At 42.3% G+C, this 20,571-nt stretch overlaps 1 protein-coding gene across 7 annotated transcripts in view; it reads left to right on the top strand.

The window, feature by feature from the left end:
- The window catches only part of cux2b (cut-like homeobox 2b), a 327,451-nt gene that overhangs the window by 218,135 nt on the left and 88,745 nt on the right, over positions 1 to 20,571 (top strand). For 6 of the 7 annotated variants that reach the window (XM_060843610.1, XM_060843609.1, XM_060843612.1 and 3 more), the window contains one exon: positions 17,266 to 17,403. The exons of the other annotated variant lie outside the window; for it this stretch is intronic. In XM_060843610.1, the coding sequence (XP_060699593.1) occupies positions 17,266 to 17,403 (138 nt within the window). The remainder of the gene's footprint in view (positions 1 to 17,265; positions 17,404 to 20,571) is intronic. 7 annotated transcript variants of the gene reach the window in all.

The following is a 20,571-nucleotide window of genomic DNA, read 5'->3' as shown; positions in this document are numbered from 1 at the left end:
ACCATTATCACCGTCTTCTGGCTTCTCCCATTTACTTGTGGTAACCACACTGCTGATTGACCATCATACTCTTGTCTACTTCCTATTCCTCTTGCAATCCAGCTGTGTTTAAGTGCTTCACTTAAATCCCATCTTTCAATCTGTGCTTGGTCCTTCCTCTTGGCCTTCTTCCTGGCAATCCCATGTTCATTTCTTGCTTCACCACACAGCTCCTCTCTGTCCAAGACAGACGACATTCAAATCTCTTTCCAGTTACTCCGACATGTTTCACTGACCAGCTAATGTATGGGTACCTGACCTTGCCTTTCCTTATCACTCCACATTTATAATATCTATTCTGTCCACTAGAAGGGAATAAATTAGATGGCATCTTCTGGTCTCCACATAATTACCATTAATCCAGAGAGCGCAGCAGTGTTACCTGTCCTACTGTACGTGTCAGTGACATGGTACAATATACAGGAGGTACCTCAAATCACTAGAGAAATACCACCAGTGATATCTGTACAGAATCCTACAAATCCACTGGCAGGACAGGTATTCTTAACAGCTTGTCAGGATGGCCGACTGGTCTTAGGCGCCAGACTGAAGGAGGGTTAGTCCTTGCTCTGCATCTGGCCTTGTGAATTCTGGTCCCTTTCTAGGGGAGTTGGTTCAAATCCCACTCCTGACATGTCTCCCTTTGTGGGCGGCACGGTGGCACAGTGGTTAGCACTGCTGTCTCACAGCGCCTGAGACCCGGGTTCAATTCCCGACTCAGGCGACTGACTGTGTGGAGTTTGCACGTTCTCCCCGTGTCTGCGTGGGTTTCCTCTGGGTGCTCCGGTTTCCTCCCACAGTCCAAAGATGTGCGGGTCAGGTGAATTGGCCATGCTAAATTGCCCGTAGTGTTAGGTAAGGGGTAAATGTAGGGGTATGGGTGGGTTGCGCTTCGGCGGGTTGGTTGGGCCGAAGGGCCTGTTTCCACACTGTAAATAATCTAATCTAATCTAATCTAACATTAGTGTCCATTCTCATTCCCAATATTGAGGCACTGGTTATGTTAACCCACTGTACTGGGTGGACCACATCCTCAACATGATACAAGAATTCCAGAACAAGCTGTCTTCTCTGAGCTTTGTCATGGCATATAGTTACCGTGAGAGGTAGAGGGAGGGAGAATGCTTCAAGAACTCTCTCAAAGCCTGCCTGAAGGAAATGCAGTATCCCCTCCAGCTCATGGGAATCTCTTGTCCAAAACTACCCACAGGAGAGAAGAAGCACCCACAAAGATGACAATCAGTTTGAGCATCTCTGACAGCCTCTAGAGGAAGTCAAAGTGGAAGGATAGAGAAGGGGAGAGCATCTTACTCATCCACCTCTTTAACACCGCCTGCCCTGCTGTGGCAGAATGTGCAGACCTAACATTGGTTTATTTAGTCACCTCAGGAGCTACAACTTCAGAGTGCAAGAAAATTCCCACTTGGATTTGAGGGGCTCTCGATGAAGAAGAACCAACAGAACTGTCAGTGCTCCTGTACCAGAATACTGTCTTCCAGCTGTCACCAACCACCACCCAACCAGAATCACTGCCGCAGCCTGAGGCTAGGGAGTCATGCACTCTGTCCTTACTAAAGATGCCAGAAACAATTAGGGCAGGTGCACTCAGAAGTAATGAATATTTAATAGTACAATAAGTAATAAATAACATAAAGCAACCTCTCTGGTCCTGAAAAGACAATTTACCATTGAGATCTCATTCACTTGAAGATAATTCTTGTTAGAGACATTTTTAAATCAAACAATGTTTTATTTAAAAGTCTGCTTCCTGCTTATCTTGGTATTTATCATATTTCTCTTTCCCAGTCCTGATTTTGTATTTTTGTACATGATTTAAATATGATTGCATTTCCTACCTTTAATTCTTGGATTGGATTCACAGTTGCTTAGTGGAAGATTGTTCAATCTGATTGGTTTATGATCCACACTGTTTCCTGCGCTGATCACAGGCATTGCACAGTTTGCTATTGAGATTACAGAACCGGATTAAACAGTGATGTGTGTGGTCACACTATTACCTCTGAATCCCCAAGGTTCTTGGCTCAAATTTCAGATCAGGGCTTCAGTGCAGAAATGAAAGCTGATGTCCCTGCGCAATACTAACAGAACACTGCACTGTCGCAGCTGCTGGGATGTTACAGCACAGCTCCATTTACCTGTGTTGGTGAATTGTGAAGAAGGGCAGCGAGATACTCTGGTGTCCCGGCTAATACTTATCCCCTCAATCAACATCATTTGAAAAAAAGATTATCATATTGCTATTTGTGGCGGTTTGCTGCACACATTTAACTGCTATCTTTGCTACCTTACAATCATGACTACTCTTTAAAAAGTATTTCTTTAGCTGTAAGACCGTCTGAGACATCCAGCGGTCATGAAAGGACTATATTGATGTGAGAGTTTTGAGTTGTTTCCGAAATTCTGTGAGCAGCTATCAGAGAGGCGAATGCTTCATGCAAAATCCAAAATGTCATTTTTAAATAATGGTTTCCAGTCAGATTGAAGGATGAAGGGTTGCACCTTTCTGTTTCAGGTGTCCCTTCTAATTTCTTATTTCATGCACTTGGATTTTTATTTCACAATTATGCTTTAATCATTGTAAATACTTCTCACCTTCTGTATGATCTTTACTCCTGTAAGGATTAGAGTGTTGCTTCTGTTCTTCACAAAGGAAGACAACCACCTGATGAAGGAGTGGCGTTCTGAAAGCTAGTGCTTCCAATTAAACCTGTTGGACTATAACCTGGTGTTTTGTGATTTCTAACTTCACAAAGGAAGTTACTGATGCCTGTTGTTTGACCCAAAATTTTAGTGATGTTTGTTAGGGTTAATTCTTACTATGGCCATGTGTGTGTTTTTATTGTCATTGATACTACACTGGACTACAGGTTAATTGACTTGTTTGTGAAGGTAATTGTACATTTGAAAAGATCTAACGTTTGCAAATGTAAAACATCTTGAAACTCATCCTTCTGCTGTAGACGCGTCCATGTATCAGTCCACCTGGACTCAGAACATCTCAGGTTCAATTCTGACCAGAAGAATAAAAGGCTAGAATGTGCTCCTGTGTTGAGGAATGTGCATGTCTGGGAGTTGGATATGGTGGGATTAGCCTTGGATAGGTAACGCCCATGGAAACAAGATGACCAGTGCATATGGGCATTCCTGATGAAGGGCTCTGGCCCGAAATGTAGAATTTCCTATTCCTTGGATGCTGCCTAACCTGCTGTGCTTTAACCAGCAACACATTTTCAGCATATGGTCTGGTCCCCATTTGAAGAGTAGGGCTGATGGTGGAGCCACAACAAACTGAGAGTCAGTGTGTTGAGGAAGGTGGGTTCTAAACTGCATGGCAACAATTTACATTTATATAATGCCTTTATTGCAGTTCAGAGGAGATTGAGTAGGATGATCCCTGATGTGGGGGGATTGTCTTCTGCACAAATGCTGAGCAGGTTGGGACTTTACTCATTGGAGTTGAGAGGTGATCTCATTGAAACATACAGAATGCTCAAAGGATTTGACAAGGTAAATATTGAAATAATATTTTGCCTCATAGGAGAATCTAGGAGCAACGGGCAATGTTTCAGAATGAGGGGGTGCCAGTTTAAGACTGAGATGGGGAGGAATTTCTTCTATCAGAGGGTTGTGAGTTTTTGGAACTCGTTACCACAGAGTGCTCTGGGAGCAGAGTCCTTGTGTATATTTAAGGCTGAGATAGAGAGATTCTTGATCAGTTCGGGAATCAAGAGTTACAGGGAAGAGCTAGAATATGTTTGTTCGGAATGTCAGGTCAGCCACGATCCTATTGGCTGGCAGAACAGGCTTGAGGGGCTGAATGGCCTACTTCTGTTACTAATTGTCATGATCTTATCGTCTTAAAATAAAATTGCATGAGTAGAAGAGTGGGTCACAGCTTCCAGCTTTCAGAAGGTAGACTTTGGATTCATACCAAATGCTGTTTATCACACAGTGACTAACATTTGGAATGAAGCTAGAGCGGTGAAAGCAAAAGGCTTGGAATGATTTAACTGTGTAACAGTGAAGGGAAATGTAGGAGAAGTCAAAATCCAGCAACCATAAAGATCAAGTGAAAAGCAACAAAAATGTACAATAAATTAAAGCAAAGTGGAAAGGAAAGTTTTCAGGGGTTATCAAAGCTAATAGAAAAGAGTTATCCTTTAAAAAGATATTTATTGGAATATGTATAGTAAATCCTATACTGAATTACAGAGAACATTGCTCATCCTTGCCTCTCACTTGTGGGATGATCTCTGAATCCTGAATGCTCTGTTATTTTGCTGCAGTTTCTGTTCTTGAAGGGCAGTCAGCCTGCAGGGTTTGAAACCCCCCAGGAGGGAGAATGCTCAAAGCATCTGAGATTCAGCATGTTACATATGGTCCTCCTAGTGATCCAGACATGGAAGATCAACATTTTTTTGACTTGTTTCACCTGGTCCCTTACCTGCTTGTTAAACATTTAGAATGGATGGCTGTTTTTTCCACTTTGCTGATGTTCTGGCAGCAGTTATTTTCTGTTACAAATAAAGGACCCAGTGTGCCATTAACAGAGTATTAACTAGACTTTGATTGGAGAATGCACAGCTGAATATATTGTACATCTCATATGCACATACTCACATATTTATGCACTAGAGTCAAGTGTCACTCTGCATTTATATGTTAAACCTCTAGACAGCATGCACAGTTTTAGCCCATGAATTATTCTGTATATTTTTTGATCTTTAAAGATGTTTTTGAGAACCAACAGTGAAAGTATCTCCACAGAATTTGTTATGGGACATTGTTTCTGTCTTTACATTTTTCTGCAAAGGGAAGGTTTGATGTTCTGATGAGTTTGCAAAGGTGAAGCTGCAGTGTCTTCGGGAACTTGTAGATTTATCCCTGAGGGTTAACCTCACACAGATAATTGTGTGACTTCTTGCAGACAAACCTGGTGAGATGTCATTTTGTTCTAGTTGTCATTACATCACCTGAATCACTCATGATGGTTACTGCAGCTGCTATGTGAAGTTATGTTCTTGTCATAGCTAAGTTGCTTTAAAGCTTCATGACCAACTAATAATCACAACTTAATATATTTGGTGCATTTTTAATGTTCTCCCCGGCCCAGTAGGTCAATTTTACAATGTTAAGCTAATTATAAATGAAAAGAAAAGGTAGCCTTTTTCTGCATGAAAAGGAGCCAAGAGTTGGCAAATTGTTCAAGAAAGAAGGGAGATGAGAAGTTGGAAACTGAAGACCACTTTGTCTAACAAGTGACATGGAGAAGATATTAGAATCCATTATTAAAGAGGTAATAGAAGGGCATTTAGAATTCTATAATACAAATAGGTAGAGTCAGCACGGATTTGCAAAAGGGAAGTCATGTTTGACAAAGTCACCTGATTTCTTTGAGGATGTAACAAGCAAGATGGATAAAGGAAACCACTGACTGTAATGTATTTGGATTTCCCAAAGGCATTTGAATCAGGGGCCTCATAAAATTTACTACAAATATAAGAGCTCATGTTATTGGGGTGCTGGATTAGCCTGGTTAGGAGATTGGCAAACTTATAGGTAACTGAGTCAGGATATATGGATCATCTTCATCTTGGCAGACTGGAGGGGAGTGTTGCGTGGATCAGTTCCAGGTTCTCAACTATCTGTGATGTATAATAATGACTTGGCTGACGGAGCAGACTGTATTGGAGCCAAATTTGCTGGAGGTACAAAGATAAGTGGGAACACAGGTTGTAAGGAAGACCTCTGAACAATATGAGACTGTTTAAGGAGCAGTTGTTGTGAGTGATGCACAAATTTGTTCCTCTGAGGCAGGCAAGATTAAGGGGCCTTGGATGACGAGAACAGAGGAGCTTCTCGTCAAAAGGAAGAAGGCAGCTTACATAAGGTGGAGGTAGCAAGGATCTAGCACAGCTTTAGAGGATTACAGTCTACTAGAAAGGAGCTCAGAAATGGATTGAGGAGAGCCAGGAGGGGGCATGAAAAAGGCTTGGCAGGAAAGATTAGGGAGAACCCAAAGGCATTTTACTCATACGTGAGAAATAAGGGAATGATCAGGGAGAAGGTAGGGCCAGTCAGGGATAGTGTAGGAAACCTGTGCATTGAGTCTGAGCAGATCAGGGAAGCCCTAAATGAGTTTTTTGCTTTGGTTTTAACTAAAGAGATGAACCTTGTTATAAGTGAGAACTTTGGGGAGCTGAGAAACAGGCTTGAACAGAAGGCAGAGAGTAATTGTAGATGGAAAGTATTCTTCCTGGTGGTCAGTGGTGAGTGGTGTCCCGCATGGCTCTGTTTTGGGCCTCTGCTCTTTGTTGTTTTTATAAGTGACTTGGATGAGGAGGTTGAGGGATGGGTTAGTAAATTTGCTGATGACACAAAGATTGGAGGTGCCATTGATAGTATCGAGGGCTATTGCAGGCTGCAGCACGGCACAGACAGGATGCAGAGCTGGGCTGAGAAATGGCAGATGGTGTTCAACCTGAATAAATGCGAAGTGATGCATTTTGGAAGGTCGAACTTGAATGCTGAATATAGGATTAAAGACAGGAGTCTTGGCATTGTGGAGGAACAGAGGGATCTTAGTGTTCAAGTGCATTGATCCCTCAAAGTTGCCATCCAAGTGGATAGGGTTGTTAAGAAAGCATGTGGTGTTTTGGGTTTCATTAACAGGGGGATTGAGTTTAAGAGCCGCGAGGTTTTCCTGCAGCTCTACAAGACCCTAGTGAGACCACACTTGGAATATTGTGTCCAGTTCTGGTCACTTTATTATAGGAAAGATATATGGAGGCTTTGGAGAGGGTGCAAAGAAGGTTTACCAGGATGCTGCCTGGACTTCAAGGCTTGTCTTACGAAGAGAGGTTGACTTAGCTCAGATTTTTCTCTCTGGAGAGAAGGTGGAAAAGAGTTGACCTTATCGAGGTATACAAGGTAATGAGATGCATGGATAGACTAAATAGCCCGAGTCTTTTCTCCAGGGCAGGATTGACTGACACGAGGGGTCATAGTTTTAAGATATTAGGAGGAGGGTATAGAGGAGACGTCAGAGGTAGGTTCTTTATGCAGAGAGTTGTGAACACATGGAATGTGTTGCCAGCGGTGGTGGTAGAAGCAGAGTCATTAGGGACATTTAAGCGACTGCTAGACATACGCATGGACAGAAGTGAATTGAGGGTCATTTGATTTTAGATTAGGCATAATCCTCGGCACAACTTCATGGGCCGAAGGGCCTGTTCTGAGCTCTACTTTTCAAAAACAATATGAGCTTTGGCAAGAAAGTTGAGAAAATCAGGTGAGATCAGTAATAATGAGAATCTTGATGTCAAGAACAGAAGTACCAGTTCTTCAACCACGTGTTGAATGGTGAGGTGGGATGTCTGTTGGCATGCACTAATATCTTAATATTAGCTAATTTTACCTCATTGATACATAGTTTCCCATTCTCCCTCTTACTAGATAGAAACTGGATGGGGACAGTCTGGACGTGAAAGTCAGAGTGGTTACCTGGCAACCCCATCTGGCTTCCTCAGAAAAAAAATCATATAAGACTTAAAATGTTACCTTTTTTAAGAGATTCTGCCAAATCTGCTGAGTTTCTCCAGCATTGTCTGCTTTTCTTGGAGTTGAGACCGAGATAAAATCTGCTAAATGGCAGAGCAGGCTCTAGAGACTGAATTACCTACTGCTGATCCAAGTTCTTACCTTTTTATTGGATGTGTCTCAAAGTCTAAGAGGAATAGTCTTCAATGAAGTCAATGAGACTTCCTTCAGTCAGGTAGTCCTGGGACAATAACTCAAGGGAATCATCTGATCTCACTTCAGGGTCTTAAGCATTGTCAGTCAGCCACTTGGGAGATTCGTGGTCAGAGCTCTGTACCTTCACAGGTATGTACTGGGATTGAGAGTGCAGTAGAGGTAGACCGGGGAATCACAGCTTCAGTGGGGGTGGGAATATCTACCCAGGCATCATGGTCAATCCTAGAGGTCAGTCAACTGAAAGTCAAATGGGTGTTATCAGCTGGGGAACTCAGTGCTGGGAATTAGAGGCAGCATGCTGGAATGCAGAGGGGTTAACAATTGTGCAGGGACGCCTCAACATGTAAGGGGAGAGAGGTTAGGGCATGGGAAGGGAAGGGGTATTGTGGGATGGGGTGCCATCAATAGTCATGAGAGGGTGGAGCACTACTGTGTCTGGCAGGACAATGCAATATTCCTGAGGCCCAGGAGCTAATGTGTGGAGAATTGAAGAAACAGGTTGGGTAGGAACATGGGGAAGATCAAAGCTGATGGGTTGGGCAGGGAAATGAACTGGAAGGAGAGTTTGGGTGCCTCCTGGAGTACGAGGCCGAGGCTGTGACTCACTGGCTGGGGTGTGATTGCTGTTTCCTTCCATGTTGCAGTCATTAGCAAGTGCACATTAGAGATAAAAATGTCTGCCAGCACTCCAGAGTGGGCAGAGTAAATCTGAGAGGTAGGGAGCTTCACTTTTTTTCAATGTGAGGCCCTTCAAAGTCTAATAGAATTAAATTAGCCCCCTTCACAGTACTGGCAAAAGACACTTGTGAACACAACATGTTATATATGAACATAATGCATTAACTGTGTAGAGTTCAGATGTTGGCTCCTTTCTTCACCACAGCATTCAGCAGCAGGAATCAATCTCACTTAGCGATACCTTGCAGCCTGGAAATGTTCACATCATTTGTTAAAATAGCACTCCCCTTCCACAGTCCAACAGCCTGCACTCGGGACAGGAACTGTTCCCTACACACCTTGGACCATCAAACTCTGTGTAGCACACAGGAATGGGAGGCTCTTTACCTTCAGTTTTTGAGTTGTTGCTGGAATTACATTCACCCTTCAAACTGATATGAACATATTTTTACAAATCTGACAATATATTTACAATGTCATTTATGTGTCCTGAGAAGGTGGTCTTCTTTGTTTCGCTCAGTTCAATCCCAGGCTCCCCGGTGAGGGTGGACAGAGTCTGCCCTACAGTAGAGACCAATGGCTTTGGCATGTTGGTCAGGTGACCCTGGGCATTTGTGCCTAGAGGACCCAGGCACGCTGAGTGTGCCCGCCCCTCTTCAAACTCGCACAGGACTGAGAGTGACAGGAAGGATAATGGGGGAAGAGGTGGCCATTTTTGGGTTCCTCCTCCATCTTACTGAATCCGCATGGTCTCCTTGTAAGGAAGGGGCATCTGGAATCTTGCTGTTGGTGCTGAGCTGGAGTGACTGAGTGAAGGAAGTACTACTTGCAGTAGTGAGAGAGGCAAATTATGAACTTTGGTGGGAAGTTGGTACAGTGGCAGAGAGGTAATGGGAGGTCACAGAGTCAAGATGGTGCCCTTCCTGTGTTGGAACGGAGAAGGTCATTGAGCTCCCTACATTGCTTCAGGAGGAACATTGCTCCAGATCATGGAAACAGCACTGACCTGTGGGCAATTTTGAACCAAGATGGCATTATCTGGTGGCATAGTCTCCTTTGTTGGTCCTAAGGGAACAAGATAGCCATCCTGGAAAAAGTGAGGACTGCAGATGCTGGAGATCAGAGTTTTAAAATGTGTTGCTGGAAAAGCATAGCAGGTCAGGCAGCATCAAAGGAACAGGAGAATTGACGTTTCAGGCATAAGCTCTTCTTCAGGAATGATAGCCATCCTCTACATCACCTGAATCGTCCAGGACCTCCAGGTTCCTGTTGGCAATGTTTTCCTCTGCCCACCATGTTCAGGACGAGACCCAAGAGTTGTGCAGGGCAGCTCCAGACCAACAGCACTTGACCTGATGCACTACTGTGTTTAAGTATGACACCGATTATTCCCAGAGTTCCCAGCAGTGGTGAGAATGTCTCCCTGAGGCAGGAGTACAATGAGTGGGATACTATAGACGTGCGGTGCTTGGTTAATGAGTCAACTTTCGGAAAATAGAGTGAGAAATCCTGTCAAGGCTCAGGGAGGGAAACCCTCCATGAATCTCACTGAAATTACCACTTAGCCAATATCTGGTAACATTCAGCCCAAAAGATCTGCAAAGGGATGCAGATGTGATATGTGAGTTGGTTAAAAAAGATTGGCAGATGCTGCATGATGTGGAAAAATATGAGATTTTCCACTTTGGCAGGAAGAATAGAGAAACAATATTATTTAAAAAGAGACAGACTGCAGGAAGTTGCACTACAGAGGGATCTGAGTGAGCTGATGTGTAAATTACAAAATGTTAGCAGGTAGACTGGGTGAGTAGTTAGGAATACAAGTGGAATGTTGGCCTTTTTCTGCAAGGGGGATGGAGTTTAAAAGTAGGGCAGACTGCTACAACTACAGGGCATTGGTGAAATCTCACTTAGAACTGTGTCCCTTTGTATTGTTCTCACTTACAGATGGATATACTTGTGTTGAAAACAGTTCAGAGAAGGTTCATTAGGCTGATTTCTAAGATAAAGTGATTGTCTTGTGAACACGTTGGGCCTATCTGATTGGTGTTTAGAAGACTGAGGGGTGATCTTACAGAAGCATACTCGATTATCAGCAGTTTTGACAGGATGGTTACTGAGAGGATGCTTCTCTGAGTGGGATGGGCCAAAACTAGGGGTCACATCTTAAAATGGTGGTTGGGTAGGGGGGTGTCTCCTACATACAATGGAGATGAGGAGAGGTTATTTCTGTAGACACTCATTAGAACTTTGGAATATATTCGAGGCTGAGTTGGAACAATTTTTTATTGACAAGAAAGTTGAGGTTTATGGAGAGATGGTGGTCAGGCAGGAAAATGGAGCTAATGTCAGAATCAGATCAACCATGATCCTGTGGAATGACTGAACATGGTAAATGGGACTGTTAAGAATTTATGATTGTTTAAAAATTAATTTTGTGCACCCTTTTGAGAGGATTTTCTTCAACATTACAAAATAAAGTGTCTTCTGTTTCCCTTGAGCCTGTGCTGGATTAGAAGTGCAAGGGTCAGTTTAATGGGAGAGAGGATTATGGTCAGAGTGAGAAGACAGCTCAGCATGAAGCCTGAACCATCTGAAACTCACACGGTTCAATTAAATAAACCAGGATCATCTCCCACTGAAGTTGGGAGTTCTTTCAGGGCTGCCAGGCAGGGTAACTATCCAGTTGGGAGCCCAGAGATCTCCAGTTTAAAATTATTCTTGGCAAGGGTCTTTGGTGAGGTGAGTTGTGGCAGCTGATACTGGGAGCAAGAGGCAAGATGGCTTAAAGGAAGGATCAAGGGTATCTTCTGCGGCCAGTACAGCTCACCACTGTAATGTGGCCCACAAGGATTCCTCTGGTCAGTCGGCAACTCATGCCATTTTGCTCCTGTCAGGTTTAGCCCACATGCCCACGAGTGTAAATGTCATGATGGTGCCAGTGCCATCATTAACTGTAATACTCCAATAATACATTGGCCCATGCCTCCCACAGCAGGTGGTCCATCCTACACTAGTTCTCAAAACTGACCATCATCTTATGCTGGCAACAGTGGAACAAATGACTCCTTCCCTAAACTCTCTTGCCACCAGTTGGATGGGACATTAAATCTATCATCCAATTGCAGTTTTTAAACAACACATTTTCAAATGTGCTAATTGTGATATTCTTCAGCATCTGGTTCTGAGGGAAAGTCAGGAACTGGAGGCATTTTAGCATTACAATACAATTTGACTGGGGATAATTCCTTGAACTGTAAGATTACTTTAAAAACTAAGGAAAGCTGCTACTGTTGTGCAAAGCAAGAGTGGTGTCGAGAGAAACAAAATAGTGGTGTATGGAATTCAACCAGGTTCTCTGCTGTGACACCCCACTGTGATTCCCAGTAAATTAATGGAGGAAGCAGCCAACCTTTGGTGAGGAATATTTTGACAGCCAAAAGTTAAAGGAAAATTCCAGGCTTCTTGTTGTAAAAGCAAAAATGAATATTTACCTTAATGCTTTAATTAAATAAAGATATCACTTCCACCCAATACTTCCACAGCACATTGTGTAACACCATAATCGTGCAAAAAGACGTTTACATCTTATGTATATATCTAAAATTTGCAACTTCTTAATGGCAAATATTTACATTTAAAGATCAAGGTAGAAGCGTTGCACTGATTAACATGTTATGAGATATTCAAGTAGAAAATTTATCTGAAAATCTATGTCTGATTCTGAACAAGATCTTTTACTTTTGACTTTGCAGTCAGTGAGAAACAGCAAATAACAGATTAATGGCAATTTGATAAGATTGTTATATTTGATAAGATCATAAATATCATCTTATCACAATCTTATTCTCTGTGCACAATTGATTGAAAATTTTCATCTTTGATTAAAGTTTTTTTGCATTTGATTAGGATCATTTCTAACTAGGAATTAAAATGAATAGGTGGAGTGCAAATATATGTCTAACAATGAATCATTCAATATCTCTGTCTCGTCACAGTAGTAGAACCTCAAAAGTCAGAGCTAATCAATGGAGTGTGTTGAGTCATTGAGTCACTTGTAGCAGATCTGAACAGTTACAAAACTTTGTAATTTGAGTTTTGAATCTTTTTCAAATCCAGTTTAGGACACAGAACCTTTGCTTCATCCACTAGCACTCCAAGCTGAGAAGAATCAACAGACTGGCTTTTTAAAATTGCTTTATAATCCTCTTGTATTAGGTTTGGCTGAAATTCTTCTGAATATCACATACAGCTTTGGTAAGAGTTTCCACTGCATTCTGCCTTCTTGTACAGTCCCTCACCTTCCTGATCTCTGTGGCATTCTGTCAATCAAGACCATATTTTAACAGAGACTATGATTAGAAAATCTATCCAAGAGCACAGAGGTCCACAGATAGTAAATTTTACCAGATATGGGAGAATCATGTTTCCTTCTGTGTCTGGATCTGAATAATCAATAAAAAAACGTGTTAGTGTGCAGATCTAAAGCCTGAGTGCAGTTTCTATACTCTCTGTTCCCAAGGGAACATTTGTAGATGTGCGAAAAGACACCAATATGTGCTTGTGCATAGATTCCTCATTCTGGCCTTCAGCACATTAATAATTCTGCAATTTAAAAATGATCATGGCTATTAATGTGATTTGGCTACAATATGAAGGCTGACCTTGAAGATAAAGATTGATTGAACCATCCATTTTAATAAAAATATTTTAAATACATGCAATTCCATCCAATGCGTAACTTGAAGGAACTTAAAATGTTTAGTCAAACTTACTTCAAGTGGATAACAGACCATTCTCCCAAAAAAACCAAAGCTTTTAAAGACAAGCACCAGATTTAAGGTGAACATTTGGAAGATGTCAGCCCACTGGAAGACTGGCAAGTGGACAAGCCCACTTTAGCTTTGTTATTCTGTTGGATTTTCTGTATTTATTAATTCAAATGAAACAAAATAGAAACTGAGACTGATCAGTTCACATGTGACGAAGTTTCAATGAAAGTTCAGGGATATGAGGGTCGATTATGATTATGACAGTGTTTTTCTGAGAATGATGAGCACTGTTCCTTCTTTAAACATTGACTTTTATTTCTAAACCATAACAATACTGCTGTTCAATTGACATTGTGCACTTTTTTACTCATGACTTCTTTAATATAAAAAATGTGAGTATATTGGTCTGAGTCCTGAAAAACTAGGTTCCACAGAATCAGTAGAAACATCCACAGAGGTTCTGTTCCTGCTTCAGATATCCCTTTATTCTATAATATTGACAAAATGAATTACTTCTAAATGTAATTGATAAACCTGAAGGAGATGTCTGTTCGAGTGCTTCAGGGAAAGGAATGTGCTTGAGGGAGAGAGACACAACTGCCCATGCTGTAAATGTACCTTAAAATCTGCCCCAAAATAACTTTCATGTTCTGGTGTAGGTTTCTGGTGGGTGAGCTATAACTGAGTCATTTTTTTTAGATTAGATTAGATTACTACAGTGTGGAAACAGGCCCTTCGGCCCAACAAGTCCACACCGACCCGCCGAAGCGCAACCCACCCATACCCCTACATTTACCCCTTACCTAACACTACGGGCAATTTAGCATGGCCAATTCACCTGACCTGCACATCTTTGGACTGTGGGAGGAAACCGGAGCACCTGGAGGAAACCCACGCAGACACTGGGAGAACGTGCAAATTCCACACAGTCAGTCGCCTGAGTCGGGAATTGAACCCGGGTCTCAGGCGCTGTGAGGCAGCAGTGCTAACCACTGTGCCACTGTGACACTGTGCCGCCCACTAATTATGTTATGTTTGTAGATTGTGTGAAGAAGCTGTGAGATGTGCAAGATGACTATGACCTATTGACCAGCTTACAAAGTGCCAGATTGAAGAAGCCCCAATGAGAAACAAATCACCCTAGTCCCAGGCTTATGTGATCAAAACGAGAATTGCTAGGTTTACATTGACCGGTCTTCCATCTGTCAGACACCTATGCTAAAGGAGTCTATACCTAAAGAGAAAGATAAAAACAACCATAAGACATAGGAGTGGAAGTAAGGCCATTTGGCCCATCGAGTCCACTCCGCCATTCAATCATGGCTGATTGGCATTTCAACTCCACTTACCAGCGTTCTCCCCGTAGCCCTTAATTCCTCGAGACAACAAGAATCTATCAATCTCGGCCTTGAAGACATTTAGCATCCCGGCCTCCACTGCACTCCGTGGCAATGAATTCCACAGGCCCACCACCCTCTGGCTGAAGAAATGTCTCCGCATTTCTGTTCTGAATTGACCCCCTCTAATTCTAAGGCTGTGTCCATGGGTCCTAGTCTCCTCACCTAACGGAAACAATTTCCTAGCGTCCACCTTTTCCAAGCCATGTATTATCTTGTACGTCTCTATTAAGTCTCCCCTCAATCTTCTAAACTCCAACGAATACAATCCCAGTATCCTCAGCCGTTCCTCATATGTTAGACCTGCCATTCCAGGGATCATCAGCGTGAATCTCCGCTGGACACGTTCCAGTGCCAGTATGTCCTTCCTGAGGTGTGGGGACCAAAACTGGACACAGTACTCCAAATGGTACCTAACCAGAGCTTTATAGAGTCTCAGTAGCACATCTCTGCTTTTATATTCCAACCCTCTTGAGATAAGAGACAACATTGCATTCGCTTTCTTAATCACGGACTCAACCTGCATGTTTACCTTTAGAGAATCCTTGACTAGCACTCCCAGATCCCTTTGTGCTTTGGCTTTACTAATTTTCTCATCATTTAGAAAGTAGTCTATGCTTTTATTCTTTTTGCCAAAGTGCAAGACCTCGCACTTGCTCACGTTAAATTCCATCAGCCATTTCCTGGACCACTCTCCCAAACTGTCTAGATCCTTCTGTAGCCTCCCCACTTCCTCAGTACTACCTGCCTGTCCACCTAACTTCGTATCATCGGCAAACTTCGCTAGAATGCCCCCAGTCCCCTCATCCAAACCATTAATATATAATGCGAATAGCTGTGGCCCTAACACCGAACCCTGCGGGACACCGCTCGTCACCGGCTGCCATTCTGAAAAAGAACCTTTTATTCCAACTTGGACTACTGCCATAGGTTCATTGAAGTTTTTTAAGGCAGCACTGTGAATGCTTGTGTACTTCTATATGCAATATAAAGCTATTATTTGATGCTATATAATTACTTAAAAGCTATTTGCTGTTGCCTAAAACTGCAACTGGACATTCAGGGGAGATGGAATGTGTTAGCACTCAGTTTAGAGAAATGGACAATATAAAAGATACCTTACTGGGGATGGTTATTTACAGCAGTTCTTGCATTCAGTTTAAATTCTGATTGACGTTTAAGTATATTAGTAAAATATAGACATTTTCAAGTATTGATTAGTTTGCCATACTCTTAGCGGGGACTGCATGTGTTTCTGTCTGTTGTATGTGCAGTCAACCCAAGTCTGTAACTTGCCATATGTTCAGTTTGTTTCCTTCATCCTCTTTAAGAGTAGGGATCTCCAGGGCCTACTTGGTCAAGTGTGTTAAAGCAAAATTAATTGCTGAACTAGCTAGAAGTGGCTGTTGTATTGAACTAGGAAAGGCTCTTTTTTAACTAGAGTGTCTATGTAAACAATTAGTTACAGGTTATATTCGTAGGTTAAATGTTGTTACAAAGACGATAAGGTGGCCCTCGATGCTCAGTCTCATTCCTTTGATATCCACTGTTCTGCCCACAATTCCATATGGCATTGACACTGGAGGTAGAGCTTAAGGTACTCCTCAGTATTAACCTTTTCAGACCCTTACACCTCTGTACAGTAACCCTGACTAAGTCAGCAACGTCCACTTTTCATGGATGCGTTTAAAAAAAGGCTTGTTTCTGCCCTTTTCTTTGAAGTAACAATGTTCAGAGCCACTTTGGTTTGGTGTAGGAGAGGAGAACCATACAAGTCATTTATATAATTAGTGTAAGGACCGATCTCTGTGACACACCACTTATTACATCTTGCCATCCAAGGAATGGTCCATGTATGACTAATATGTGAAATGAACTGCCAGAGGAAGTGGTAAGTGAGGTACAGTTACAAATGTAAAAGTCATTTGGACAGGGACATGAATAGGAGAGGTTTACAGGGATATGGACCAAACGCAGGCATTTAGTTTCAGAAACTTGGTCAGCGTGGAAGAGTTGGTTCCATGTAGCATGATTCTATGTTAACTAGCTTCTATCCTATACAATGAGCTTTTGATGGAGCATCTGATCAAATGCCTTCTAGAAATCTAAGAACAGATATCAACTGATTCCCCTTTATCCATAACATTTCTTACTTCCTCAAAGAACTTCAATAAATTGGTTAAACATGATTTCCATTTCACAAAACCATGTTGACACTGCCTGATTACTGTGAACTTTTTCAAGTGTTCTGCTACTGCATATTTAATGATAGCTTCTAACATCTTTCAATAACAAATGTTAAGCCAACATGCCTGTTACAGGTTACACTGAAATAATAATCATTGTTATAGTGACTTTGAGGAGGACCAGATGTTAGATCTCACTCCTTCAAGATCCTAAGCTGTTTTCTTACCAGGTTACATGACATCATCATCATCATGGGTAATGCTTAGTGCAGGCCTCAATATTAACCCTTTCACACCCTCACACCTTAATACAACACTTCCCTGAAACTTTTCTACTTCATGTGATCTCTTCACTGTTGATGTTATTTCTAAACTTCTGAATTTCCCTCAAGATCTTTCTGTAATATCACTTTCCAGACCCTGCTCCTTCTCTTGAAGCAGCACGTAACCTAGAGGAGAAACTGCTCCAGCTCCAACGTAATGACCCAGAAAATCGAAGAGGGAAGGAGATCCTGAGACACTGTAAGAAACAATCTGAGCTATTCAACTGTGAAGGTAAATGGTAAACTTCAGAGGAATTAAAAAGCTGGTTGCATGAAACCTTTCAATGAATTAACTATTTATTGAAGGACTTATGCCCGAAACATCAATTCTCCTGTTTCTCGGATGCTCCCTGACCTGCTGTGCTTTTCCAGCATCACATTCTTGATTCTGTTTTCCAATATCTGCAGTCCTCACTTTCTCCAATTACTGAAGGGGTCATAATAACTTTTGTTTGTCAAGTCTCTTTTTGAGATTTTAGTCACAGGCTTTTTTTGATTTTAGGGATTACTTTTTCAATTTCGCTAACTCATTGATTACATGATGCCATTCTGTAGTAACAATACCTTCTATATTTATATTGGCATAGGTGATTTTTAAAATTTAATCATTCATGGGATGAGGACATTGCTGGTTAGACCAACATTTATTTCCCATTTATGTTATATTTAGACTTTCACAGAGGAAAAACTAGAATAATTCATCAACTTTCTCAAGAATTATCAACTCGCAATTAAACTTAAAGCCACAAAGTACAAGGGAAACATTAATTTCCTAGACAAATGACAGAAGTTAACAAAAAAAATTATATTTTTGACTAACACTTTTCCTGTTAACTAGGCAAGCCTCTATCTATGCCAGTATGTTACCTCCTACACCATGCCATTACTTTTGATGCAGCACCTTATCAAATGTCCTCTGGAAAGCTAAGTATAAAATATCAACTGCTTCCCTTTTATCCACAGACACACCTCACAGAGCTGGTGAGATCACAGCTAATATGCTTCGATTGCACATGCACAAAGCTGGACCACCTTAACCAGGCAGTTACCTCCCTGCATCTTGGATCTTATTCTCAGATTCAAATTTAACAATGGACAGTGTTCATTACAGTAGGATCCACCACATTTTTTTTCCACATTTCGTAGCTCCTGAAATTACACAGCCTTAAACTAGAGATTCCACATTCATTTGTAAGGACTTCATTGTCTTAGTGATTTAAAGTTTTATTCAAGACCAGTTAGCTGAATATTCTTTTGTTGACCATTTTAAAGCTGTCATCTTGCCTTTGCAGCTTCCCTCAACCCACCTGTTACAATCAACCTCTCCCTCTACACACTTCTTGCAGCCTCCATCTCATCACCCCTCTCTTACAGCCTCCTTCACTGTCACACCCTGGGCAGCCCCCTTCAATTCAGCCCACATTGTCTTGTACCTGCCTCGTCTTTGCACTGCTCCTTTTGCAGCTGTCTTCTCCCTCCCCAAATCTTCCTGCAGCCACCTCCTCGCCATCCTTGATTGTTGCCTCAACACTTGACCTAGATCTCAACTCTGGGAACCCACACCACATCCATTTACCCATCAACAGCTCATCCTTCCTGGTCCCAGCGCTGAGCTTCCAGCCCCTGGATCTCAGAACCCCTGGGAAAGTCTTCTGCCATGCCTCCATTAAAGACAGCACACTTGCTGTTCTGCTGCTCATGGAATGCCTATCAACTGCAAGCGTGGCAGACAATCCCTCTCTGATTGAAGGAGCAACCCCTAACCATTTCTTCCACCCTTTTTACAGCTGTGCCTTTTCTCTGTTAGTCATCGCCAGGAACAATGTTTCCTGGGTGATTTGGAGACTTTTAGGGCCTCCCTGCTGCTCCCACTGCCCCCATACATGTTCTGCTCTGCTTCACTGGATTTACAACTTCATGGGATGCAGATGCTACCCAGCAAGACAGAAATTTGTTGCCCATCCTTAATTGCCCTTGAACCCAGAGGCTTGCTAAGCCATTTAGGAATCAGCAATATGACCCTGAGTGTGGAGTCACATGTACCAGACAAGTAAAGGGGACAGATTTCCTTCCCTAAGGCGCACTAGTGTACTAGATGGGCCCTTACCACAATTTTAGACTTCATAAAATTCATTCATCTGATGTCAGCGTTACGGGCTAGACTAGCTTTTATTGCCCTTCTCTAATTACTCCTTGAACTTCCGAGGCCATTTCTGAGGCCAGTTAACAGTCAACAGCACCTTGCTGTAGGTTTGGATTCACACGGAGGCTAGACCAGGTAAGTTGGGAAGATTTCCTTCCCTAAGGAACATTAGCAAACCAGGTTGTTTTTAACAGCAATCAACAGTGGTTACATTGTCACCATTAGGCTGGATTTTTATTCCATTATTTTTATTGAATTCCAATTTCAACAGCTGCCCCGGTGGAATTCAAACTGATGTCCCCTGAACATTATAAAAACCAAAAGAACTGCTGTAAATCCGAAATAAAAACAGAAATTATTGGAAAAGCTCAACAGGTCTGGCAGCATCTGTGGAAAGAACTCAAAGTTAATGTTTCTGGTTGAGTGACCCCTTCTCTGAACTCAGTTCAACGCTGCTGTTGGGTCATTGGTTTCCGGCATAGAAACAGCAGAGCCTCAGCACTGTGTAAAGACAGCAGGGACTCTGGGAAAGTTTGGTAATGTGTGTGGCATGTAAACTCTGGGAGGTTTTGGATCCACAAGGCATCCAGGGCAATCAGACCTTCCTGAAGTGCCAGAGGGCAGCAGTCCTTGAACAACATGTGGCTGATTCGGTGTAGTGACTCTCCTCACTGCACACCATAAGGAAGGAGGAGGTTTCTCGAGCAGTCGTGCCAGAGAATGGTTACTCCACATCAGGACAGGCAGGCGAGGAGTAGTGCAGAGATGGCAGGTGGGTGGGTGACCATTCACCAAAACGAAGGGAGACAGCAGATCCAGGAACCCAGGATACCGTGGAGCTGTCTGAATGGTATGAAATTTTAGGTGCCTGAATGTGAGCAACATACCTGAGTAGGGAAAGATGACTCAAGGCAAAACCATAGTACCATGGTCCCTCAGGCTAGTCTGGGAAAAGAGAGAGAGGCTGGTAGGCTGATTAGCCTCATTAGTTCAAGGGTCAGAGAGTCTAGTTTGCAGTCAAGGGAGACCCATACGGTCTGTTTGGGATTGATAGGTCCTTAGCATCATGGATTAGAAGTTGGCTAAACGATAGGAAACAGAGGATAGGTAGATGGTCATTTCTCAGATTAGAGATAAGTTGAATGTTGGGTTCCCCAGGGTTTGGTGTTGAGGCGCTTGCTTTTTCAGATGTGTGTAAACGATTTAGATCCATGTTTTGCAGGCAAAATCTCAAATTTGCACACGTTACTAAGCTAG

This window comes from Hemiscyllium ocellatum, chromosome 24, assembly GCF_020745735.1.
Source record: "Hemiscyllium ocellatum isolate sHemOce1 chromosome 24, sHemOce1.pat.X.cur, whole genome shotgun sequence".
Classification (NCBI taxonomy): Eukaryota; Metazoa; Chordata; class Chondrichthyes; order Orectolobiformes; family Hemiscylliidae; genus Hemiscyllium; species Hemiscyllium ocellatum.
Note: the sequence above shows the minus strand (reverse complement) of the source record. Positions and strands in the feature narration are given on the sequence as shown.